This window comes from Oenanthe melanoleuca, chromosome 1 (genome assembly GCF_029582105.1).
Source record: "Oenanthe melanoleuca isolate GR-GAL-2019-014 chromosome 1, OMel1.0, whole genome shotgun sequence".
NCBI classification, from domain to species: Eukaryota; Metazoa; Chordata; class Aves; order Passeriformes; family Muscicapidae; genus Oenanthe; species Oenanthe melanoleuca.
The window spans coordinates 33938717-33965653 of NC_079333.1; the positions used below are offsets into that span (position 1 = coordinate 33938717).

At 37.2% G+C, this 26937-nt stretch overlaps 1 protein-coding gene across 1 annotated transcript in view; it reads left to right on the top strand.

Moving 5' to 3' along the window:
• Positions 1–26937, top strand: part of TMEM135 (transmembrane protein 135) — a 153146-nt gene that overhangs the window by 41886 nt on the left and 84323 nt on the right. The window contains exon 5 of the mRNA XM_056489387.1: positions 24160–24225. Within this exon, the coding sequence (XP_056345362.1) occupies positions 24160–24225 (66 nt within the window). The remainder of the gene's footprint in view (positions 1–24159; positions 24226–26937) is intronic.

Below are 26937 nucleotides of genomic sequence, written 5' to 3' on the forward strand. Positions count from 1 at the left end.
TGGCAAGAGTCAGAGAAAACATTTAATACTTTGTCTCTTGCTTTCTGTGCAAAGCTGCTTTGCATTTTGAACTTTCCTGTGTGTCTCATTTGAAACTCAATATAACACTTATCATTAAGCTCCTTTAACATGATCTTTTATAATGAGCAGCTATCCATTTGACTTTCTAGAATTAGCAGAAGTGTCAGTATTACAAATCAGTCTTGAGGCTTACCTCTCAGCCACAGCTGATAGCTTTTGCAGAATTTTCTATAAGAAATATACTAGCTAAAGGTTGTTGATTTTTATAGTTTACTCCTTACTTGTCAGTAGTGGAATTGAAAATAATGCTTAGCTTCAGATTCTGAAGAGCTCCAGACACCATCTCTAGTGCATGTAGCATTTCTGATTATGAGAATTGCTGTGGGCAGTGATCTGATAGATGAGAAAAATGGGTCAAGAGAGAATTCAAGACTTCTCAGCAGAGCAAATCCAAGTAGTGTTTCAAGATGGTTGAGGATTTTCCTGGTGGGAGGAAAGGGTTTTCAGGGGTCTTCTGGTAAAAGCTTGTGAGAGCAAGAATCTCTTGTTTTTTCTATTTCACTACAATCTTAGCATTGATCTTCCCTTCTCTCAGATCTAGATATTGTCAGGCAATTCTCTTTTCCTCCTCAAGCCTTTGAAAAACACAGTCATTTTCCTGCTTTTTTCAGCTTCAGCACCTGTTACCTGGCAGTTTCTATTGCCCTCTCGTGCCTCTAAATTTGTGAGGTTTGGGAAGAAGGGCAAATGACCCTGCTCTGGGGGAAGTGGGGTGAAGATGCAATCTGATGACTGAAAAAGTTAGGACCTTAAGCAAAACAAATGCTTTCTCATTCTGGATGTTCTAAGGTATAGATATGGAAACTTCTTTGGAAGAGAGGGACTTTTTCCATTCCAGCAGTATTTTCCCTTTTGTATCTCCATCTGCTTCAGAACAATGCTCAGGATCCAGGTGCTGCTTTAGGAGGGCATGGTCTGAGTGTTCAGTGAAGCAGGTGAAATGCTGCTGCAGGCTCCTCAGTCCTGTGCTGCCCCAAACGCTGGAGTCCTCTGCTAAAGCTTGAAAATCAGAGTCCATTGGAGTGAGACATGGCAAGAATGTGTTTGAGGCAGAAGGTTATTAATGTCTCTCATTTGTCCAATGGTGAGCTCAGGCGTGAAGAATAGAAAAAAATGTTCTTGAGCTGGGTTCTCTGCAAGCTCCTTATGGGGAACAGTTTCGGGCAACAGTTGTAAGGACCTAGTGTCAGATACCAGATTTACCAGGAACATACTCAAGCCACACTTTGGCTTCTTCTTGTTGGAGCACAAAGGAAGTGGGGTGAAGGTGTTTGTGTGTACTTGAAGATACAGAGGTAGGTGGATCAGCAGAACTGCTAACTGAGGGCATTGGATGAATCTGTAAAAGTCTGCTTTATCTCTTTACTGCATTCTTAACAAACGTTGTAATGTAAAGAAGTGTGGAATCTTTATTTTTTGAGGTTTTGGCAGTCCTACTTAAAATTGTCCAGTTACTGTGTTGATGGTAGTTGTTGAGAAGCTGCTTCTTTATGGATGTTTCTGGGATGGTTCAGGTATTATGAAAACTAGTCCTGGAGTACAGATTTCATTTTGTAGAAGAAGAAATCTTCAATTCTGTTTTAAAAATATGCAGAATTAAGGTATTTCTAAGAGGACAAAAGTTTGCAAAGTTTAAGTTTATTCTGCTGGCTTGTGATTTGATTTTTATTTGTTTTTTTTTAACACAGTGTTAATCTTGCCATACAAATGGCCAGTGGAATGAGCAAACATTCTTTCTGATTAACTGTATATTGCATTTAATTATTATTTTCTGTGCACCATATGTTTCAGTTGAAATTAAATCATTCATGTTTTAATTGCCTATATCCACTCATAGTGTATTAGTGCCAGTTTCTAGTCTGATACTGTTCCTGACGTCATTTATAGGATAATGATAATTAAAAAGAGTTGAGCCCAGAAGTCATTTTGCTCCTTTTGAAACTCTAAGCTGTCAGAATAAAAGTCAGTTGTGCATTTGCATTCCTTAAATAGAGTTCCACAGAAAGTTTTGGAACAAAACCAGTTTGGTCTAAAAATTATAACTGGCTTTTTTTTCTTTTTTTTTTTTTTTTTTTTTTTTTTTTTTTTTTTTTTTTGTACAAAAATGAGTTATTTTTGTAAATATTGCTGTTAGTTTCTCCATTTTAACAGTTTCTGTGATGCAAAACAAAAAGAATACCTTTGTGCATATAGTCTGAAATAATGCTCTCTTTTTTGCTTCTACGTGTTGAAGTATTTTCTGTGTTAAAAAATGTTTCTCATGCTCTGTATAAAATGGTTTTAAAAGTCTTTTTGTGAAAGAGTAAATGTCTTTGCTTATGTTTATAGTCAGACAGAATGAATGTGCTGGTGTATGGTAAATGTTAACACGTGGCTGCTGAAGTTCTTTACATGATGGTGTTACAGGATATGTAGATTTTTAAACAGTGTTGAGACTAAGTTTTTTAATTGTTTAAACAGTCAGTGGTTTGGCATTCAGGGGGAGGTGGTTCATTTGAAATCTTGTCTCTGTGATATGCTCCTTATGCCTCTAATAAGGCCAGAAAAGCGGAGGATGACAGCTTCTAGCACAGCTTGTAAATGTCAGTCTGGATGGAAGACAGGTCAGCTTGAAAACAATATTGGTGTTGGAAAATGAAAGGAAAAAAATCCTTCCTTAAAGCTGAGCTCTGATGAGGAAACATTGGTAAAGAAAATGTAGAATTTTTTTGTAGAGCAGAAGGAAGTAATTCTAAAATATCAATCTACATCTGTTAAAGAAAAATTAAAGGAGAGTTAAAGAGAGAATAAGATTTATTTTATCTACATCTAAATCTGACTGGTTTTCTTAAGGCAAATTTTTGTCTTGGTTTGAGTCCTGTTTATGTGTGAAACTTGCCAGTCCTGTGTCTTTAGTGTCCTGTCTTTAAGACTGGTTCTATCTTTGGAAGACAAACTGACTTTCATAGTATTTTTAAAGGAATATCCAGCGATGAGTGTGGCATTAGAATATTTTCTGAATCTGCTCCTCTCTCTTTTCTACCCTTTCCACACAGTGGATCAGACCCTTAGTGACTATGGAAGTTTCAATAGTGCATCAATTACCATATCTTACTACAATATTGTGCTGAATGAGATTCTCTCTGAGTAACTGCATTGTTTGAGATTGATCTCATGTGGTCACTTCCATGTGAACTATTGATGTTTTTGTAACGTCAGTAGTATGATTCTTTAATGAGTTTTTTTCTGGTTCAGTAACTTCTCTCCCTACTCAAATGCAATGGTGTGCCTCAATAGCTGCTGCTCTCCTCAAATCTTGAGGGCTTCAGGAGATTTTTGCAGACTTGATTGAGAAAAGTCTGGAAGTAGAAATTCCCTGTTCAGTATTTCTAGGGAGAAGAATGATCTGAAGTGGGAATCCGAAAGAGGGGCTGAATGCCGTATATTTAAGAACATGAGTTTCTCAACTTTAATAGCTGGTTTATCTTGAGAGAAGATTCAATAAACTGGCACATATGCCAGTTTTTCACATGTTCCTGAATTTTGTAAAATATACCTACCATAAATGCCTATAAAAAATGTAGGCATTGGTTTCAGTAAGATATATTAGATTTTAAATTCATAGAAAGTCAATAACTTCCATTAAAAGTGCCCTGAATTTGCTTAACACTTCTCCAAAATCAAACTTAATAATTGTCACCTTTGAATATTTTAAAGAGTTAATGATTATACTATTTTTCAATTGCAAATTTTTTAATCTTGAGAATTTTTTTTTTTATATAAAATCATCTGTGTTGGTAACCTTGAATAAAATAACTGTTGGCTTCGCTCTTATTCAAATGTGCTGATACAATTTCTGAGACAAAATAATTTCATGTGATCACTATGATGAATAAAAGATCTTTAAATATCAGTCCCATTACAAAAATTTTCAAAGAGTGGTTGTACAGTTGGATTGGAAATGCACGCTTTTTATATGTGTAAGCTCATGCCCTCCTAGCTGCTTATGAATGCTTTATAAACAATTGTATTTGTTTGGAACATTTGAAAAATTTAAATTCTTCAGATGCTTATACAGGAATTTTTTTGTCTAAGCCATACAAAAACCTTCCCTGCTTCCCAACACACACATGGATGTGTGCACCCATGTTTGTACCATCTTTGTCTCTATTTTTCTTTCCTTCTGTTTTTATTAACCAGGATGAGCTTTTATGGTCATTGTCCCATATAAAATATAAAGTTGTTTTTGGTCACAACAGTTCCTTTAACACACTGCAATTCTCTGCTGTGCAAGAAATGACTTCTGGAATAACCCTTTTGCTTTACATTTAAACCCTGATGTTCACCATGTCTCTTACTTATTCCTGGCCTAATTAAGACTGCTGGGACCTGAAGCACGTCAAGCTGTGCAAACTGGCCCCTTGAGTCCTGAGCCAGGACTGTGGTGCACAATATCAACCATTTTGTGTCAGAATGGATACACTGAACTTGAATATGGGTGTTGTTTGCTAATGCTTGCAAATCACAGTAAGTCAGTGGCCTTAGGCAAAGCAAGATGTAATGGGAATGCACTGATATAAATAACCTTGCTGGAGAACTTTGCCGTGGTCATAAATAATGAAGCTCTTGGACACCTCCCTCCTCTCTCCAAAAGAAAATCTATATAGCTTTTCTACTGGATTTCCTGACTCCTTGCTTGTATGGCATTTGTGAATCTGAATGAACCAGAAGTTGAAGACGTGTCTGCTTTGACGAATTTTAGAATAAACCCTCTCATTGATTTGTTAAGACAGCTTTACTAATGGACAGAAATATGTAATTTTTCTCTTGGAATTCCAGCTTCTCTGCAATGTAGCCTGTATATTGTGGATGTAGAGACTAAAAGAATATGTGCCAAGAAGGATTATATCTGGAACTTTAGTACATGGAGTAACTGCAATCTGTACTTGGAGCAGTAGCTCAAACCAAATTCAAATTGAATTGTGTTAAACAGTATTCACTCATGAGAGGAGGGGTGGAAGGAAGCCTCAGTCACAGGTCAGGGGTATGGAAAATCTTAAACCTATGCAGTGAATTGAAAATTCAAAGCTGGTGTGAGCAGTAGTAGAAGACTCCAGCTACAGGAATTTTGCCACTGGATTAAGAGGAAGGGCCAGCATGAGTCTGTTGGTGAGCATCATGACCTTCAGCAAAAGTAGATGATTGATTACTTGAGACTTTCCGAAAACATAAGATCAAACAAACAGGCACTAAAATGAAGAAAATTAGTAAATTGGTGTTTTGCAATATCCTAAGAAACAAAACCTGTGGTTTATGTTCATTTTTGTATTTTTAACATATTTTTTTCAATTAATGGGTCATTTTATGTGCAAAAGCATCAGCAGATTCACAGAATACTATGAGTTGGAAGGGATTCACAAATATCAGAGTCCAACCCTTCAGTGAATGGCTCATACAGGTATTGAACCCACAGTCTTGATGTTACTAAATTAGCACTGTGTTTTGACCAGCTAAGGTAATTGTACATCTGTGTTTCACACTGTGGGCATTTCCAAATTAAGCCATTAAGGCCATGTAACTTTTTTTTGACTGTAGTACAGATGTAGTTCTTTTCACTTTTTTCAACCTGCCAAATTTCTGCACCGACTTCAGTGCACTGTATTGAAGTATTTGCAAATGTAATAATTCTCCACTGGTCTGTGGTCATTTTTGTCTGGTACTCAGTTGCTTGCTATTTATATTACAGCAGTGTTCAAATCATTACTTTGAATTTGGACTTGCAATTTCAAATGCAGAGAATTAATTAATTAACTAACCTGTTACTTCACTGATATTTACATGGTACTCAAATAAGAAAAAGATCAGATAAACAGGACGTCTCCCTGATTAGAGGTATTTTTTTTGTTAATGAAAGCTAGTTTGCAGAGTATATTTGCATTACCTATAAAAGCCATTAAACTTTTATGGGTTAACCAGGAGTTTACAGGTCACTTGAACAAGTGATTTGGAGAAAAAAGAGGTTTAGTAATAGTGTTGATACTGAATTTTGAGAGCACAAAAAAATTTGACTGGTAGCTCCTGGTATATTTTTAAATAATCACCCAATATGTATTAGATTAATAAACAATGAGAGGAAGTTCATCTAACTGAAACACATTAACTCTGACAGTTTCTGTGCCATTTTCTTTTCTTATTAAGCATTTTTAGCCTGGCTATTGAAATTAGGTTGATGAATGTTTAGGTAATCACATATGATGGTCCTTGAGATCAGCGTTCAAGTCTTCAATAGCAACTTAATTGTTTACAATGAGATACAACCTGATGTAAATATATTCTGAGACTGTGGACACTGCTGGAAGTGGTGAGGCTACAAGGAGTGGAGGTGGGCTGTTCTGTGCAGGTTGTCACTGAGTTAAGCTGGTAGTTGACTCCTTTTGTTACTGGATTGTTCCTGACAAGCAGTGGCATAGGTGACAGAAAAGCAAAATCTAGCAGAAACAGAATCCTGTGAACTTTACAATGTATTATGTTATTGTTAAAGAAGAAAATGGAAGATGAAACTAAGGGAAAAGCACACTTTGAGTGCTTATCTCAAAAATGTGGGGCGTTTATTTAAAAAAACCCAGCATTTAGGAATTTTTTGTATGGATAGATTTTCCTTCTATAAAGCAATCTAGAAAGTTTAAAGACTTGTAAGATGTGTCATCAGAAGAAAACTGGAAAAATAGATTGGTCAGGAAACAGAGAATAATCTACCCATTGGTAAGAGAATACCAAGATTGCTTGGTTAAAGAACTGATAAAATATTCCTGTTCTGTAGGTAGGAAACAAATACAGAGAAATTGTTTATATCTTTATGATTAACTTAGAAGCACAGAAACTTGTATTTTTATAATTTTTTTAATATTGATAATTTTCATGCATTCATGTTCACTAACTCCATTTTTAGTGCTTTAAATTCAGCCACAGAATTTCAGAATGGCACTGCAAAAGTGAGGATGATGCAAATATGGCCAAACACTATATAATGGGGAAGAGAACCTATTGTCATTGTCATAAACGCTCTGGAAAAGAGAAAACTGAGAAGACAAGTTTTTGCTATTTATAGTTTGTCCAAGATTGTAAAAATGGGAGCTGATTCTAAAGTTGGCAGAAGCCTCATGACACTGTTCCACTGATGAAGTGGCAAGTAATGCAGTGCACAGAGGGAGAAAACTCCTCTTTTACATATGCAATGTTGGAATATGCAAAGTGAGGAAAATGTCAGTTCCACATTTTGTATCTATTAAACACCCCCATTTCCCCTACTCCCTTCAACTTAATATTGAGGATAATTGGGAAAGGAATAGAGGATAAAACTGAAAAATCATTATCATGCCACTGTGTAAATCATGGGTATGCTGACAGGTTTACTGCTGTCTGCAGTTCTGGTCCTCTTTAAAGTGTAATAGAAGTAGAGAAAGCACCTCGTCGAAAAATAAAGATGCAAAGGTGTTGAAGAACGTGTAAGTGGAGAAGCAACATTCAGTAAACTTAGCCTAGGGGAGAACGAGTAGGAGACAAGAAATGTAAAATTGTGTTTGTATGAAGAGGGGAAGTGGTGATGAGTTATTTACTTGAAATACAGCAATGAAGGGATGCCAAAGAAAACTGCTAGCAGTTCAAAACAAGCTGATGCACACAGATGTGAAGCTACGCCGGACAATTAGGATGCCAAAAGCTTTCTCGTGGGCTGCAGGAGAAACTGTGGGAAAAATAATTCATGAGGGCAATCACATAAGGAGATCCTATATGTTGTTCTGGCAGCTGTGCCCTGGAATTTTTCAGACACTTGTTGCTGATGGTTTTTCAAACCTGGGGATTGAGCTAACCGTGTTGTGGACCTCTTCTTTGTGGACCTGTGCTCTGGCATCTAATGCAGATGTTTCTCCTTCAACCTGTGGAGTAGGAATTCAAAGGCTTTTTACACCTACATGTGGAGATGCAGGTCTTGCACCTTAGGCCAGTTCAGTTCCAGCAGCAAGAAGGCATTTTGCCATCTGTGTAAGCCAAAGAACAATTCCCACAGTTAGCGAGGTGACCTGCTGGACCTCCAGGAGTCCAGTGCAGAGCTTGCTGAAGACATCCCTCCCCTTCCCACTGCCTCTTGCTCTGTAGGCTCTTACCTGCATGTTTATTTTTCATTCTCCTTGCTGTGCATGGAATAATTAATTGATTATACGTAAGCAGGATTTTCTCTCTAAGCTTAATTCTTAATTCTTCTTACCTTATGTAAACCAAGGCAAAACAGGCACTAAAGAAAATGCAGGGAAGACACATGGCATTTGGTACTTCAGAGTGTATATGGCAGAATCCCTGGACAGGTGTGTTTGTTGTTAGCACCCAGTTACACAGCATTACCAAATCCTCTGTTAGTGTTCCACAGATGTGGAAAGTACTCTTTTCACCTGAGCTTGTGTCCCTGACAAATGTGGGAGTCTCTCTTCCAGTGCATGGACAGGGAGGAGCTTTTAGTGGCATGATTAATAAGACTTCTGTAATGCTGATTCTGTAGTTTTGCTTTACATTGTCAGATAAAGCAGATCTCTTCCCCTTCCTTCCTTGCTACTTTAAAAGTTTGGATTCTTTAATTGTCATAGAAAATATAGGCAGGAGTGATATTTTTCAAAAAGAAATATAAAGAAATACTGGATGGTTTTAGAGAACTGTATGTATGAGTTCTGCCTGTAACTGTTCATTCTCTGTTATTTAGGAGAAACAAACCTAATGAGGTATTTCTTTTTTCAAGCTGGAAGGATGGAAAGGACTTAACTTGGTGACTGAAGAAAGGAGGAGATAGTTTCTTTTACAGTCTACGTTTGAGTCATGGCAATTTCCTTAGGTTACTTCTAGTGGGAAGATAAATATGCTATATATGGAATCTTTGATGTAAATATCTGCAAATCTGGAACTTTATTTAATCATAATAATATATATTTCCTAAATAATTTTAACAGGAAATGGAATCACTTGACAGTTAGGGCTGCTGCATCTTTCAAAGGGTTAAATGCTAATTTTAGGTAGAGACTTTTAAGTAAAATAGATTACATTAACATTTCACTTATGTAATAGATATGTCTTTCTGTGACACATCTGATTCTTTGGTAATAGTATTAAAAATTTCCTGATTTTGATAGAGAATGGTCAAAATGTTAGACTTTATATACTTCTTTGTATAAAAACTTAGGAAAAAGGGAGTTCTTTTGATTTTGATGGGCTTGAGCATCTTTTCCATATGGATTCAATCTACATTTTTATCGGAATGTGGAAGTCATTACTCTGACATCTGAAACTGAGGTAGCAATAAAAAAAATTATCACAAACAAGACAGCAGACACAAATGATTTTGTGTTTATTACTGGGTGGCCGTCTTGAAACTTTCCCAAAGTTAATTGGTTCCAGATATTTGAGAATTAAAATTGTATTGTGACAAATTTATTTCTGGTCATATTTAACTCAAGTCTTCTCAGTAAGGAGGCTTGAACAAACAGAAGAGTTGTCAACCCACTCATGTCAGTCTCCAGTTTTTGTTGTAGTAGCTTTAATCCCAGTGATTTGGTTTAATAAAGACCACTGAGAAAACAAACACTGGTGGTGACTGCACTGCTCTTGTAAATTATTTATCGTATCTCTAAGGTTTTACTGTGGCGTAAGTGCTGCTGTGTTAGCTTAAATTGTTCACAAATATGTCATGCTGGATTAAATGCCTGTGTAGAGTTTATGTGTGCCTGGGAGCACTGCTTCCTGCTGTCTGGGGTGGGATTGGGGTGTTTGTGTGTGCAGCTGGGGGCACACAGACCTGCCCCTGCTCTTATGGTGAGTAGGTGACCAGAGCAGGCTAAAACACAAAACCTGGGGTTTCATGCTCTGCTTCCAATACAGCAGATGCTGCCTTACACAGGGCAGTCTGTGTGAGTGCTTTGTGGTTGGTGACATTCCATGAGGTCTTGGTTGTGGGTCACTGATTGGATTGTTTTGCTGCTCACCTCAGGTTGTGTTTGTTGGAAGCCCAGGGGCTTTGCCCAAGGGAAGCAGGAGCCTAGGGCAGGGTTTTCAGCACCTCAGGTTGTTCTACTTACGATTTGGTAGGATGAATTTTCTGTACAAAACAGAGCACATTTTCAAATATTTGCAAATAGGAGACAAGTGTGGCTAAGTAGCATCTTAAGTGTATATTACACACATTGTCATACATATGTCGTGTGTCTTCCTGTACTGTAGTGTACTCTGCTGGGTACTTTACTGCTGTTGTTATTCAGAAGATTAATTGGATATTCATATGCAGATATTGCATAACAGTAGCTTTATTTTTTTCCATTTTAGAATTAAACTTGGGCATGAAAAGCATTATGAAACAAAAATTACCTTAGTATTTACTGTTCCTATCTTATCAATATGTACCTCAAACTTTTTTTTGATCCTGTTGGAAACAAACCTGTTTTCAAATTTCTTAAACTTCTATTACAGGACTCAATTTTTAATCTTAAGACTTTTAAAATTTAGGGTTTGAAATTGCTAAAGCTGTTTCTGACAACTAATGGAAGTCTTTCAGTTGTAAATTCAAAGGTGGAAATTGCTAAGAGTTAATTAACTTTCTCTTAATGAAAGGATCTAATTTGTAGCTCATTATGCCAAGTTCTTGGAAGACAGTCTTTTTCCTCTCAGAGATTGTCAGTTATCTCCTGTGACACACTGGTAATAAGGTACACATTCGAACCCCCCACATTTTATAAGTATATGTATATTCACACCTGGTGGAAGGGAAGAGAAAGCTTTTGTCCTTTTGTATGTTTTCCAAAATTAACACTAAGTAAAAACGTTAAAAGGAAATTTTTGATTTGTGTAGGCATGGGTTTAATTAATACAAGTCTATGTTCTGTAAGTGTTGTGTTAGTAAAATTTATGAAAGAGCACTAAACTGCATTAGGGTAATTTATGGCCCAAATAAATGTCAGTTGCTAAGGTAAACTAGTATAGAAACAGTGTAACTAGGATAAAAAAAGTGAAGAACTGGAGTAAATTGCAAACATTGTAAGAACAGTGATACAATTCTTTCTTTATATTCACCCAAGCAAGTGTAAGTTCATTTACAATATATTTATTAACAGTCTCAGGCTAATAAAACAACACTTACAGAGCAATTTTGGACACTTTCCAGTTCTCTTTATTGTGCAGTGACAAGTTAGGCCAGTGCTTTTTTTTCTTTATTAAGGAAAAAAAAAAGGGAATCTGTATTCTTGGCTCCTTTATAAGGTTGTTAAATGTGCCATTTGGCATTTCAGAGCACTGCTTTGCATTGTGCTCAATTAGTGCGGACGAAGCAATTGCAGCACCAGTTTCAGAAATGTGCCTAATTACTATAAACCACTGAGGGATCCATTCATTCTGTGTTTCTGGCTCTGTGGGTGCCAGCCACAGAGACTCCAGCAATTTCTGAAGCCTAATCCTGAGTCACTTCTCCATATTTCTGTGGCACTTGCATTTTGGAGCCTGTAATGGGGTCTGTCTGTTTATGGCCATGCATTGCTCTGCAGCTGTATCTGTAGTTCTGGAAATGAGACCTTGGTGCATAGGGAAGGATTGAGAAAGACCCTTCAACTCTTTTTACACACACACACACACACACACACACACACACTTCCCTCCTGGAAAAGGAGGTGCTGCCATTTTATGTTTTATTTTAAATTATTCTGACTCCGTCCATAGAGAGTCTTTATTAATTATGAAAGACATGGATCAACTTTTGGAATAGGATTTACTTGTAGCCTCTACTAGTCATTATGATTGACTCCCTAGTTTGATGACAGCCCTCTTCCAGTTGATGACAAACCTTTCACATTAGCTTTTTTTGGACACTTTTAGTTGGTAACGTATTTCTGAACTACGGGGCATTTAAATCCAGACTTAAGGAAGGTGAGTGTTGGCTAATTGCTTTGGTAAGATGTGTGAAACAACAACACCACACTGCTTTAGTTGAAGCTGTTTTATTTGTAGGCTTTTGTAAAATGATAATTCATCTTTCTCTCCTTCCACTGAGTGAAGGAGTTGGCTGCTACCCGAAAGTGTTCCTGAATAGATACTTGTGTGAGCATAAAGCCTGAAACAGAGCTGTCTTGGGGGATTGTCCTATTATTGACACTTCATGCTGACAGTTTTTCTTGTCTTTGGATTATGCAAGTTCTTTAAGTGCCAATGAAGCCCATCCATTTTAGCACCAGGGATTTTTTCCCTGTCAGTGAAAGGGTGAAACTTTAAACATCTGATAGATGAGAGGGAAAAACTTGTAGTGGAGACATCACCTGATATATGGTACTTTAACTGATCATGGTGCTAGCTGTTATTAAATGTTTACAAAACAGGGGCATCCTTTTTTCAGACATATTTTGAAACCTTTCTGAAGAGTGAGCCCAACTGAAAACTTCTGTTTTATATTCTCATTTGGCATTTTTGCACTTGCCAGGATTAATTTGCTCATTTGATGTGGAGCACAGTGTGTTTTAGGCTCATTGGTTGTCTGCTGTGGTTTCTAAATTGTTTTCAGTGTTGCTACATTCTTTAGACAATTCCTTGTTCTGTAATTGTGTACTTGTAATTTATGTACTTTCTCCTTAAGAAGTATGAGCTGTTATTTGGCTGTGCTAATGTACAGGGTGGTTAAGTGAACCTGTCTGTGCAATCCAGTGAAGTTTATGGAACAGACCCTCTACATGTATTAAACCCTGCCAGGAATAACTGTACATTTTGTTCCCCGTCAAAGATCTTCTTTCTTGTTATTTTGTACTTGGTTAAAGTGTTTGCTGTAAATCTTAAACTCTCAGTAGTTTTTCCGAGTTCATTACATGTTTTAAAATAAAGAGAATAGGTAAATGCAGTGTGAATAAATTGGGCTCAGTTTATTCTGAAGAGATTCTGTTTGTCTGTCCCCAAGGCTGGAAGCGAGCAAGACTTTGAGCTATATTTGAATTGAATTTTAAGCCATCTCTTCATTACCTTCCCAATATTGTGATACAGCTCTACATCACTTGCACTAGCTTAGGACCATGCTGCAGTTTCTGATTTGGTAAATCTAGCAGTACATGTAGTGGTAGTGCCTCCTGTGATCTGAATCAGTGGCTTTTAACTGTGCAGTCACTGTCTTCCTTGGGAACATTGCTCATTCCCAGTAAAAGATTATAGATGTCTTGCAGATTAGTAGCTGCTCAGTTTCATATCTATGATATTGGTGTGTTTGAAACTTCTGTAAAATACAGGTTATCAGTTCCTTCATTGGCTTTTCTCTGATGTTTCTCACCTGCAGTCTGTAAATACTTCACAGTCTTGAAATTTATTCTCATAAATCAACTCGAAGTATGGTAACCAAATGGTAACCATTTTTTGGATGAGAAGTAGAATAATAGAAAATCATTTATTTGGATTGTGAATACTTCAAAAAGTATTCAATAACTTCATGTGATTCAGTGTTAGAAAGCTGAGACGTTCGTCCTTGACTACTTCCAAATTTCTCTGGTTACATTTTTTACCACATTGGAATTGTAATTGTTCTGTATGTTCTCAAGGCAGTGTTTGGAAATAACTAAGTCAATATCCTTTATGACTTTTGGGAGGTAAGTGAAAAGTATTATTCCTCTTTTGGATGAGGAATTGCCATGGTAATACCATCAGGAGCATATTTTTAGGATCTCTTGGTTGAGGGTCTCTCACCCTTAGGAAAGAAGACCATACTACCTATTTACAGAAGAATCCTTTCAGTTGCCTTGCCTGATGTCAGATAAGAAAAAAAGCTAGAATCCAGCCCTCCTTTGTGCACTCTACTTGTTTTACCAATAATCTCATTGTATTTCCTTGTGATTTGCCTCCCAGGTTTTAGAGAAGGAGGAGAGGGGCTTTACAGACTTGGCATTGATTGTCATACAGCTTCATTTCCTTCTTTTACCATTGTCTATAGCAACCATCTGAATTTTGAAGGAAGTCTTATATCCCCTGAGACAACCCACACATGGAAGTAGAAGTCAAGTTTGACATTTCTTGAGTTAGGGTAGGCTACATTTTTTTCCCTATACAAAACCATTATTGTTAGGATGACAGAGTTAGTTGGAAGCGATTACCAAGTCATTATACACCAAGCAAGAATATTTCTTAGTATTGAAGTCAGTTCCCTACAGTAATTTTGGTTACTACAGTGTTCTTGAGCAGTTCTGACTGAAGACCTGTCTGGATCTAATGTGTTTCAGGATATGGGGGTTGTAGCCAACTTCATTTCAGGTGGCTTGAGTCTGAGTCTGGCTCGTGCCTTGATTTTTTAAGGGCATTTTACTAGTTCATCTTGCTAAAGGTGCTTTCTTCTGCTTTGACATTGCTGTTTGTGCTCTGGTCATGCAGCTGGGCTGGATGCAGTAAATCATCCATTGCAGGGTCAGGCCAGGTACCTTCCCTTGGTGGAAAACATTTAAGAGTGAGAAGAAGGAGTAACCATCTGGCATGACAGAGAAACAAAAGTGAAGTGTTTTAGATTTATGCTATACGTGGGTAAATCCTACAGATTTGTACATTTAGAGTTCTTTAGCTACAAAATTTGAGGTGGTGAGTTCTCATAGCTTTTGTTTGAGCAGATTTTACAGATTTTACTACTTTTGCTGTTGTGCATGTGTATAATGCAGTAGGGCTTGTGGAATACAGCTGCACCATGGCTTCTGTCAACAGCCTTAATGCTGAAAGTGGACATGGCTTTTCTGGTAGTGTATGTAAAGGAGAAGAGTGGCTTCCTTCTGAGATTTGTCTTGTGATAAAAGTTTCCTGCTTTTCTCAAAAAGAGAAAATGGCATGCATGCATGCTATTCTATGGGCCTTGCACTGCTTGGCAGAGAAGAGTGATTCTTAGATACTGGAGGGATTATTGTTGTGTCAATTTTGAGGAAAAATGCTTGGGAAGAAGAATGCTTGCTCATTCAGTTTGTCTGAAATGGCTTCACTTGCTGAGTGTTGTGCAGCCCATAAGTGAGGATTTCTATTAGTTGCTCATGGCCAAAATGAGAACAGCTTTCTTCAGAACAGGAAGCATTTGCTTCCAGTGCTTTCCAGTGTTTCCACCAGTTCTCAAAATTCTGTTCTAAGCAATGAAATTTTTAGCTCTCCTAAAAAGAAAAAAAGTTGATTAAAAAATGGTTCAGAATACTACATTACATTGGTGGTAATTACCATTTCCAATGTAGTATGCGGCTTTCTGAATTTTCTTGTGGATTATTTTGTATTAAGTGGTTTCAGTCACAATCAGCATCTGATTTAGTTAATTGTTTTTATAGATAAGAGCATGTGATAAAAAAAATCACAATTTTTTGTTAGATCATCACCATCAGAACAGACATATTATTTCTCAAAAGCAGTTTAGCTGTTGTCTACCATTTTTAGGCAGAGTAGGGATGCATTTTTATAAGCTGCCCCAAAAATGAAGTAGTGTTAACCTGTGTGTTCTGTTTTTAATTAGTTCTGAAAGATTGTGTGACATATACGTGTTTAAACAACGAGTTTGGGAAGTGGGTTAAGTGTCTCATTCAAAGTCGATGTAATCTGTGGTATTGTTTGTACCGTGGTTATGATAAATCATTAGTCTGAAAATGTTTTTTGGATTAGATTCATATTAGTTTAGCGCATAACACTGAGTAAATCACAATACGTGGAAACAAACCAATTGAGACAAAGAAATTTTTGTTCCATTTGCAAATACAGAGAGCTACTACTTGAAATTGCTACCAATGGGAAATGTAAAAGGTGAGGTAATCCCCTAAAGAAAAAGGGCCCTGGTTGTGAAACACATTAAATGTAAATCTTGTAAAACTTGTAGGGAATGTAGTGAAGTACTGAATTGAACCCGCTCAGAGTTCACGCTAACGAGAAATTCTGGTCAATGAAGGCAGATAAAGGAATTGTAAATGACTGTTTAAATTAGTCTGAAATTCCAGAACATGTGCTTGGATAATATGAAATAAAGCTGTCTAAATATGCAGCTCTCATTAATTTATTAGTCGTAGTGAATGTCTGTTACAAGATCCAAGGCTGCTGGAATAGCTTGCTGGTGTTTAAATCTCTGCCATTTTTCAGGGGTTAGAATGGAGAAGAGAGATAAGGATCTTTTGATTTTGCTCTCTGTTGTCCCAGTAACTCACCAAGGAACCATGGTGAACCATGAAAGCTCACCTTCTTTAACTTGTGTGGCAGAAGAGTTTGGCTTCGCTTATTTATATAGCTTGGGAATGAATTCTACAAAATTATCCTGGTGCCTGTGTCCATGTGACACACACTGTCTGCTCAACTGTTGTGTTTCTTTCACCAACGCTCTTAAGATGAGGAGGGTGAGCAAAGAGCCAAAATGGATAGACAGGCAAAGATGTAGTAATAAGTGTAGGATGGTCAACAAGGCCAAGTGTAAGATGCTGCACCTGGGTTGGGGCAGTCCCAAGCACAAATGCAAATTGAACGGAGAATGGATTGAGAGCAGTCCTGGAGAGAGGAACTTGGGGCTGTTGAGGGATGAGAAGCTCAACATGACCTGAGAATGAGCACTCACAGCCCAGAAGCTGGCCTCATCCTGGGCTGCATCCAAAGCAGTGGGGGCAGCAGGGTGAGGGAGGGCATTCTGCCCCTCTGCTCTGCTCTCATGAGACCCTACCTGGAGTGCTGTGTCCAGCTGTGGAGTCCCCAGCATGAAAAGGACATGGACCTGCTGGAGCATGTCCACAAAGATAAGAGGCCGGGGGCACCTCTCTTATGAGGACGGATGGGGAAAGCTGTGGTGGTTCAGCCTGGAGAAGAGGGTAGACCTCACTGCAGCCTGTACTTGAAGTGAACTTAAGAGAAAGATGGGGACAAACATTTTACAAGTGTTTATGGTGACAGGACTAGGGTCAATGGTTTTAAACTGAAGGAGGGCAGCTTTAGATTATATGCAATTAGGAAATTCTTCGCTGTGGGTGTGGTGAGGCACTGCAACAGTCTGTCTCAAGATGTGGCTGCCCCATCCCATGGAAGTCTTTAGGGCCAGGTTGAATAGGGCTTTGTGCAGACTGGTCCAGTGGAAGGGGTCCCTGCCCATGGCAGGGGATTGGACTAGGTGGTCTTTAGAGGTTCTGTCCAACTCAAACCATTCAATAATTCTGTGTAGTGTTGGAGGTCATTACAGCTCTGGACTCAGAGCAGTGTTGCCCTTTTATTTTAAAAGCTTGGTGACTATATCAAGCCTTCTCAGACCTGCTGTTTCTTCATGTTGTTTCTGCAGCAGCCTTTGGCCAGGCAGCAGCAAAGTTCTCCTTGGATCAGTTTCCACCGGGACAGAGGAAGCATTGAAGAGTGCTCCTTCTCACCATTTTGGAGCTGAAAATCTGAAGATTGTGCTGCCCCTGAGTCCTAGTGGGGTGTCATTGACTTTGCAAGCAGATGTGCTTGTATATTCCTGCTCTCCCAGACTGGTCTTTTGTCCATCATCTTTTCTGCTCTGGCAGCATTACTAATCAAGACCAGGTTTGACAGTTGTCACATGCTTTCTGCAGGCTGGCTTGCAACTGTTTGCTGTCCTTCTGCTGTGTGATTGGAAAGAAGGAAGGTTTTAGTTGGCTTCAGTGGATCATTTCTCAGATGCAGAAACCTCTGCTCCATGATGGTGGTGGGACAGGCTGGCTTGGACCTCCTTTCTCTGGCATTTCTGTCAAGGCAGAGGAGATTAAATGGCCTGTTTCTCCAGTTTCCCATGCTGGCTGCTGGCCTGGTTTGTGGGTAATTCAGTTCATGAGCATTAGACTGCTGGATTTATTTTCTTTTTTTTCTGGCTTCCTGATACTTAGTTAATTGCAATGTTGAGCCCTTCAATCCTTCGTGCAGAGAAAACTAGAAAAAGGTGAAAGACAGTTACAGGCTGGGACCAGGAATCCCAATGTAAATACCAAGCATTTTTGGGAGGGGGTTGGGAGGAAGGGAAGGGAGAAAAACAGGTAGAGGAGAATTCAGGAGAAGAAAAGCAATTACCATGATCTTGGCAAATGTTACAAATACCACAGCTGCAGACTACTGGGTTCAGATTAAGATGAATACATACAAATGCTTTTATTTCATCCTTTTAGTAGCATATATTGTGTGATTATTTCTGTGCTTGTTTCATTTCTTGAGCATGTGTTCTTCAATTTTAAATTATAAAACTCTTTAAGGAGTGGCTGAGATTCCTGAGCAGGACTGCAGCAGGGAGGAAGGCAGGATAGTTTAGTTAGGTAGAAGGTAGAGATAAATTAGCTAATAAGGTTTATTAACCCTGAAAGTGCCCATTTAGGCCAATGAGCAAACAGAATTTGTAAATGGAATAGAAGTTACACTGATCTGTGTGTAAATTTGAACCTATGTTTACATGACAAATGTGCAAATGCTCTCAGGAACGAGCAAGACAACTCAAAAAAAGCTACTATTCTATTGGTCATTTAGCTTTAATACTGATTTATATATGCTATTATTTATTAGTGATGTGTTTTGCACATCTCCAAACCTCTAGTTAAGGAAACAACACGTTTATTATTTTAGAAAGGAGAACATTTCCATATAGTACTTCTTCTTATAAGATACATGGCCATGTGTGTGCTTTGTTTGCACAAATGTTGGGTAAGGAGAGGGGGATCAAGCTTTATGGGGTGTAAAGGTGGCTGTGTGGTGCAACACATTCTGAAAGCTGAATTTGGGAAAAAATTAGAGATGTTTTGGAAAATGGGTAAAGGCTTTAATAAACTGTGTGAAATATGCTTTATCATGGGGTTTAAATTGTTTAATATATAGAGAGTTCACAGTTGAGGTACTTTTATTGAAGGTAAAGGTAAGCAATTATTTGATCTATTAATGGGTGACTGGAAAGAGCTTGTACCTCACAGTTGTCAAATATAGGCTGATCTACTCATTGTACAAATAAGGTTCCAATAGTTCATAATGACAGAAGAGACATTCAGAGTCATTCAGCAAAGTAAGAGATGGAGGTATATGGAATTCACATCTGTACAATGGAATTAATTGGACTTTTATGGTTTTTCAGAGAGTAGGAATTTACATATCTGTCTTTTTAAAAGCTTCAGTTCAGATTCAGTATTGTATTTTAACATATTTAAAATATTTTAAATCTATAAAGTGTATAGAATGGCAGTGCATTCTGTTTTGGTATTGTGGTAATTTCATCAAAAGTTGTAACAATAATTAAGCTCCTCAGTTAAATCTGTCATTTTGAGTAAGGCTTAAATGCAGACAGTTGCTTTACATTTGACTTCTTATGGACAGAATTGAGGGACAAAAATTCAAAAACTTCTGTGTTTTCCTAGTCATATTTGCTTCTGATCTTTTTTTTCTAGCACTCATTCTTGTTTTCAAAAGTTGTGTGATGATTAGCTAATAAGGCCTATAACAATAGTTCATGTATAATCAAGTTGAAAGATTGTTATTAATGGTTTCAGATAGACAGTCAAAATCCTTTTTTCATGTAATTTGCTTTTCACAAAGAAGCACAAATTTTACAGGCCATAGCTGTCAGCTAGCTATTGTATTCAAGATCAGCTAACCTAATAGGAGTGAGAAAATGTGTTTTATGGTATTCCATCCTTTTTTATTCTTATAAGCAATTTGCACCATTTTCATTTTAATTCAATTGTTGGTTTTTTTCCCCTGTTTTGTTTTGGGTTTTTAATGCACATATGGAAGTAGATGCCAAAAATTGTCAGGTGATTAAAAAGAGTGCATTTCTAAATTCATTAACTTGTGAGATCAGTCTCTTCACTGCTTGCATTTGCAGTATTAGCTTTGGTAAAACAGTAATTATTCTGATGAATTATTATGTGAGATAATTTTATTTTTATTTTGAATTTATTGTGAATACCTAGTAAATTCAAGACATCTGGAATCTAATGCAGTGTTTCTCTTGTGTTTTTCCTACTGTTTCCATCAATAATGCACAATTATCTTCCACTTTAGCTCTGGTTCATACAAATAGTTTCCCTTTATTTTTTTTTAACTCACTTGTAAATAATTTGGTCAGAAGCAAGTGCTTTGTTGGAGCAGGAACAGTTGGTCATCTTTGTCTGGAGATGACATTAGAGCTTGCACGGTGTTACAGAGTGGTAGCAAACACTAGGCTGCCATTTCACCTCACATATAAAGTAACACACTACACATTCTTTACAACGAGCAGCAATTTTAGGATTCAGTAACAATCATCTTGGCAACACATTATTTCACACTGAGATCATTAAAACCATGTGTTGACAATTTGCTTTCTTACGAACCTCTGACTCCCATGGCTGAGTAGAAGGCTTATTCACAGTGAATTGAATGCAAATAAATCTCAAGTTTTTACAGCTTTCTAAAATATCTGATTATATTGTAATTTTTAGTGAAAAACAGTTAAAAATTAGCTAAATTCCTAGTCAGCAGTTTCTTTGAGAGTAGTATTATTATTTCTTAAATGGACATTTGTGCCTAGTTTGATTTGTGACAGAGCAATACTCTGCATATTTTTAGGAGATTTAATGCAATGAAAAAATTTGCCATTTTAATATACTTAATATCTTTTAACACATTATTTTAAATTAAATCCTTTGAACTCAGCTGTCTTTAATAGGCTTATTCAATATTGAAACAAGTTGTATGCAAATATTTTGCAGCGTGAATATTGACTATTATACCAGTAACTTTGGTAGATTTGAAATGACATACCAAGAATATGTCAGGCAAGATGTGTTTAATAAACTGGATTTTTACTCAAAGTAGATTTGATGTCCTGTAGGATCCTTTTGCTCTCGGCAATATATTATCATAAACAGAATTTTAGAAAGTATATGAGATATACAAGAATATTGTTGTTGTTATATTGCTGTTGTGGTTTGGTTCTTTATGCAGCTTTTTTTCCTCTATTCTTTATGCAGCATTAAATATGATGGAGTTTGTTTCTAACATTTCAAAAAAAATGGAGTTCGTGTGTATTTTGACTTTCTCCACCCTTATGCTTATTCTTCCATATTTAACATGTACATCTCGAATGCCAGCAGGATGTTCTGTGTTTTTGGATTTCCTTGTGTCTTGGCTTGTCACAGTTAGAAACTGCAGGATAGTCTTCCACTTGGTTGGGAACAAAGCATTTCCACCTCTTAGAGAGAATTTGAGGAATTGGGCTGTGTTTCTTTGGGAAGCAGAAGGAATTTACAGGTCATCTGTAAATTGCATTTTTTTTGTGGGCTTGCCACTTAAAGTGTTGTTGCGAAATGCTGAAACAGGTTGATCAGAGAAGTTGTGGGACCTCCAATCTTTGAGATGCTGAAAATGGACCTAGACAAGCTGTTTCAAGGGAACCTGAGCAGGACCAGACAGAATAATAGAATTGTTCAGGTTGAAAAATGCCTTTAAGGTCAGAGTCCATCTGTTAACCCAGCACTGCCAAGTCCACCACTAAACTATGTCCCCAAATGCCACATTGGCATGTCTTAAATACCTCCAGGGATGGTGAGTCAAACACTTCCCATGGTAGACTGTTTTCAAGTGCTTTACAACCCTTTTCAGAAAGAAACTTTTCCTAATATCCTAATATCCAATCTAAACTTGTGCAACTTGAGGCCATTCCTTCTTGTCCTGTCACTTGTTACCTGGGAGAGGAGACTGATCCTCACCTGGTTACAACCTCCTTTCAGGCAGTTGCAGAGAGGGATAAGGTCCCCTCTGAGCCTTCTTTTCCTCAGGCTAAACATCCCCAGCTCCTTCAGCTGCTCCTCATATGACTTGTGTTCCAGACCCTTTCCCAGGGCTGCTGCACTTCCTTGGACATGTTCCAGTAAAATTCTGTTTGCTTCTGCATTTGCGGGGCAGAAGATAGAAACTGAAGACAGTGATGAAGTTTTGAAAAAACCAGAAGTGTTATAGATTAATTTGCATTTTAAGACTGTTAAAATTTTGCTAGGTGATTACTTTTTATCATTAGTCTGTGTGATAATATAGCCCTGTGAAGGTGTTAAAAAACTCTGAATGGTTAAAAATGACACTGAATGGTTCTTCTTCCTTACTCAGATCTCCACATGTTCACATTTTGTTTCCTTTGTCAAAAGAATGCAGACCTGAACTATTTACTGCCAGTGTCTACCTCCTTCACCTTAAAGCTTACACCAGCAGTAAGGTTGGGCTGATTACGGTTTTGAAAGATGAACTTCTTTAAGCCTCCTCTTGGATTTTGCATGCTGAAATCCCCAAGCTCTTTCTCCAGCCTTGTCATTGTCAGTCAATGGCTATAGGTAGCCTCATCCCCACCACGCATTTTGTGTGGTGCTAGTGTGTTTGTAGTGCTAATCTTCTTAGTGGAGGGTGGCCCGCCAGAGACATCTGTGATGTTGCATTTGCTATTGCTGTGGTTTTTCCTTGTTTCTGAATGGTTTTGACATCTGGCATTAACGAGGTGAGTACAAGTGTACTAAGAGATCTTTTACTAGCAGATGAGAAAAGAAAGTCACACACACCAGTGGTTTTCAAAAGAAACAAAAGCAGCTTATCTGTACTGACAGAATGCTCAATTTGGTTGAAACATCCCTAAAAATGTTTGTGAAATACAAAAGGTTGTGTGAGGTTCACTTCATCTCTCAGAGAAGAAAGGTTTGAGGAGCAGAATCACAGTGGAGCACTGCTCTGCATCCCTGTGGGTGTAAATGAAGTAATAGATTTTGCAGCCCAGTGTTCTGGAGTGCACACATTCATTTACAGCTGTGTGGGGAGACATAAGGAAATTAAAGGATCTTTTATTAAGTTATTTTCCGCAGAAAATTATTTAGGAAAGAGTAAGCCCCACTTAATCTGTCTCTAAGAATACTGAGGAATTAATTTCAAGATATCACATTTACTGAGATACAGCTGTCTTAAGGTAGTGGTAGTGGGAACCCAGCAAGTCATGCAACCATGGAAGCACTGAGATGTGCTCTTTTAAAATCACTGTTTAGAAGGATGATCAGCTACTGAAAACTGCTTTTACTTATAAACTTTCTAAATGTGGGTTTTTTGGTGTTCTTGTTTTGTTTTGTTTTGTTTTTTGTTTTTGTTTTTTTTTTTTCCGAACAGCCTGCTAACTTCTCCTTAACATAGGTTCTGAAATGCCAGGGGTTTTTTAAAATTAGAACCAGATATTAAAACCATGTTTTTTTACTGCTGAAATTGAAACCAACTTCACTGTTTGCTATGGAAACAAGTTTTTAAAACAAATCTGTTCATGTGTGTGCTGATGTGCCAATCTGTGAATTTGTATAACTTGTGAATTTTTTCATGCCTTTTTTCAACCAGCTTGCAGAAAGATAGATGGTACAGAACCTATTATAGTCTGCATTGAGCCAGTAACCTATACGTGTATCAGAAGTATATGCCAGTTGTCTCACTGGATTAAAGAAGGGATGGGGCAACTAGCACGGGAAGGCATTCAACCTAATTAAAGGTGAAAGATTTCCCCAGATTTGGTGTTCCCTGCCATTTGCACATGACAATGTTGTATTTTGTAATCTCACCATTACTGAGAGTGGCTCAGGTGCTTTTACTAAAAGTGCTGCATCATACTGTTTTTTCATACTCATTTGTCAATTTAATTGTATATTATTAAACAACAATTTTAAAAGTAAGTTTCATGAGTCGTGAAATACCATATAGCTATTTTTTCCATAGTACTCTGCTTTTACATGACAGCTTCTGGAGGATAGTTATCTGGGGCTAAGCATCTCTGACCTGCCCAAAGCACCTTCTGGAACAGCTGTGATGTTGCCTGAGGGATCATGTACTGCTTAAGTGGTTACTTAGGCTGAGTCCAGAATCCTCAATAAAGTCTCACTTTGCAATAAACACTTGCCTAAACTGTGCAGGTTGTTCTAAAGGAGTTGCTGGAGCAATTGAGTTGTAAAATAGAACTTCTACTAGAACTTCTGCCTTTTTCTAGAAGGTAGCAGAAAATATAAAAAAATGTTGTAAAAGTTGAAACAAATTGTCATGAGCTGTGTTACATGTTTTTAATAAGGAATTTGTCTGTGTTTGTTGATGCAGGCCACAGAAACATTGTTCCGAATGGCGGTAGCAAGAGGAGCTATCACACCTTTAAGACATGGAGAAGTAAGGCTAAATATATCAGCATTTTTTTGTTTCTTATTTATGTGTGATATAATGCTTTATTAATACAATGCTTTATAAATTCCTGGAAGTCATACTGTCTTCAGGTAAGTGAAGAGAGCTGGACTATATATAGCTACATTCCAGTATTTTTCTGAAGGAGAACAGGAACTTAAATATTGCCCAGTCAGAAATAAAATGCTTTTCAAAGAGCACTCTATTCTTCTCTTTGCTTCAGTCATTACTTAGCTGTATGCTAGAAGTGACTTGAGAGGCTTTCAACTGCTTTGCCAAGGGCTGGGACCCAGTTTTTCACTGAATTTTCTCTATTAAAGATTGTCAAATCTAGAGAAATTTACAGGAGGTCAGTATTTGTTACTGGGTGGTAGCTATGGAGAGGTTACTTCATCTTTTGTTTCTTTCAAGAAATAGTAACTTCATGTTATATACAAAATGTTAATATATTAATTATTCCAAAGATAATAAATGTATTTCAGTATTATGTTGCTTGTACACGTTCTGTTTGTGGTGAACTTTTTTTCCTTCTTTGTATGGTTTTGTATCTGGTAAACATGATTTTGAGCATTGCTGATTAAATATCTCCAATATGAGTTAGTGCTATTTGAATTTCATTTAAAAAATGAAATACTGCAGTCAGTCATGACACTGGAAATGAGGAATGATCTGGGCATTGCCACAGCTGGGATGTTACAGTGTGTGGGGTTTTTCAGTGTTAGAACCCTCGTGTTTTCTCATGGTGTTATTATTTTGATCAAATTCCTAATAAATTTGTGAAAAGTTCTTATCAGAGGCACAGCATTCTGACTGGAATCTTGACCTACACTGACTCTGGAATCTCAGCTGTGCTGTAAAATGTTCCTTATGCTGATGAGGTTGCCCTAATCTCTCTTTTGTGACAGAATAATGTATCTCTCTGTCAGTGTCTGAAGATGTACCTGAGATATCATGTCCTGCCATTGTCTGTAGTTTTATCTTTTCAGAACATGTGGGTCCTCTATACATTTTGTGTACTGCTGTTTTCTACAGAAGAATGTAATGTCATTTCCAGGAGTGTAAAGTACTGAATATGTGCATCTCTTCTAAATTCCCCGGTTAGGTTTTCTTTTCAGTGAAGGGTATTTAATTGTCTATGTTTTATGACCAGGTTGCCTAAAAGGTTTATGTAGTTACCCAGTCAATGGTGTGAATCATGGAAAAATAAAATTATGGTTTTTTTTTAAAGAGTAACAAACTGTACTGTTTGCAATCCAAAATACTGGGACAAGTACTGACATAATGGTGTATGTTGTGAATGATATTAGTAATTTCTGAATCTGATAAATCTTCTGTTGAGCCAGTTTAGCTCATTGATAAGGTAGAAAAAAATTTACTTTTTTCTTCAGATATTCCTTCTGATCTTTTATCAATTAAACCACCTCAAAGGCTAGAGAGAACCAGAGGAGAAGCAGCAACCTAAGTGGTGGAAAATGTAACCATGGTTAGCAAGAAAGGAAATGAGAGAAAGTGAACTTCATATTGGTGTATGGTGTCCTGTGATGCTTTTTCTGAGGTATTTCTGGGCCTCAGTGGAAATGCAGTTAAGGCTAAGCTAGATAATTTATAAATAAAACATGTAATAATGGTCCAGAATTGGCTTTTTGTGTAAGAAGGCAGCGGGAGAAACGAGCAAATACCTTCTTTCTCTCTTGTATTTTTATTGGACTTTATACAGCAGAAAATGTTTTGCTCAAGAGAGATCTTTTCATTAAGTTCCATTGTGTAATTATAATTTACTTAGTCTGAAAATGAGAAATTACATTATTCAAATGAAACTAATTTTTCCAGAAGAAGCATATAATTATCAAGTCATATTACAATTTTTTTTGCTCTTCCAAGAAATTGCTGGATGCTTGCACAGTGCATAAGTAGAAAGGGAGCCAGAAAAAAGGTTGAATATGAACTAAAGTTGACTGTATTCTGTTTGAGAAGTGTGAATTTGGCAGTGAAAATCAAAACAGAGAAACTTTTTAAATGGAAATTTCAAAATATGGAGGCAGAAGTCCAATGTGTAAAAGTGCTGTTCAACTTTCACATCAGAACTTAAAAATGTAACACCATTTAAAATTTGAGAGCTGGTAAAACTGTTCACTGTTAGAAGGCAAAAGTCATACCTGTTTGTTTTAAATTAATAAAAAAATAACATTATTCTGTCTGTACCACTGAACAGATTCATGTGCAAACATTTCTTACACAGGCAAAACAGGATGCATGAAAAGCTGTCCATTCTGATCCAGTTGTCATCACCAGGTGGATTTATAAGTTATAATATTGAATGTCCACTGGCGGTCCCTTTTATTTCTCCTTTCAACATTTCCTCATTCATTTGATCTTATCAGGTCCTTATGCATATAGAATTTTTGTTTTTCATTTATTATCCTTGAAGAAATTGAAAAATGAGATTGTACAGGTTTGGTCTTCCTACTTTTGCATTTGGTTTATAAAATCACTGTTGAGAGTTTGGATAATTATGCTGTGAAAACTAATTACCAAAATTGGGTGCATAGTGTTAAAAATTATTTAACTGTGGAATATTAGTCATAGAGGTTCCTGAAGAATTTCCTCAGCAATTCTCTTTCTCCTGGGTAGATTTAAGTGTAGTAGCATCTATGGGAGGGAATCAAACCCAGAAGCAGAATTCATTCTCAGGATTCAATA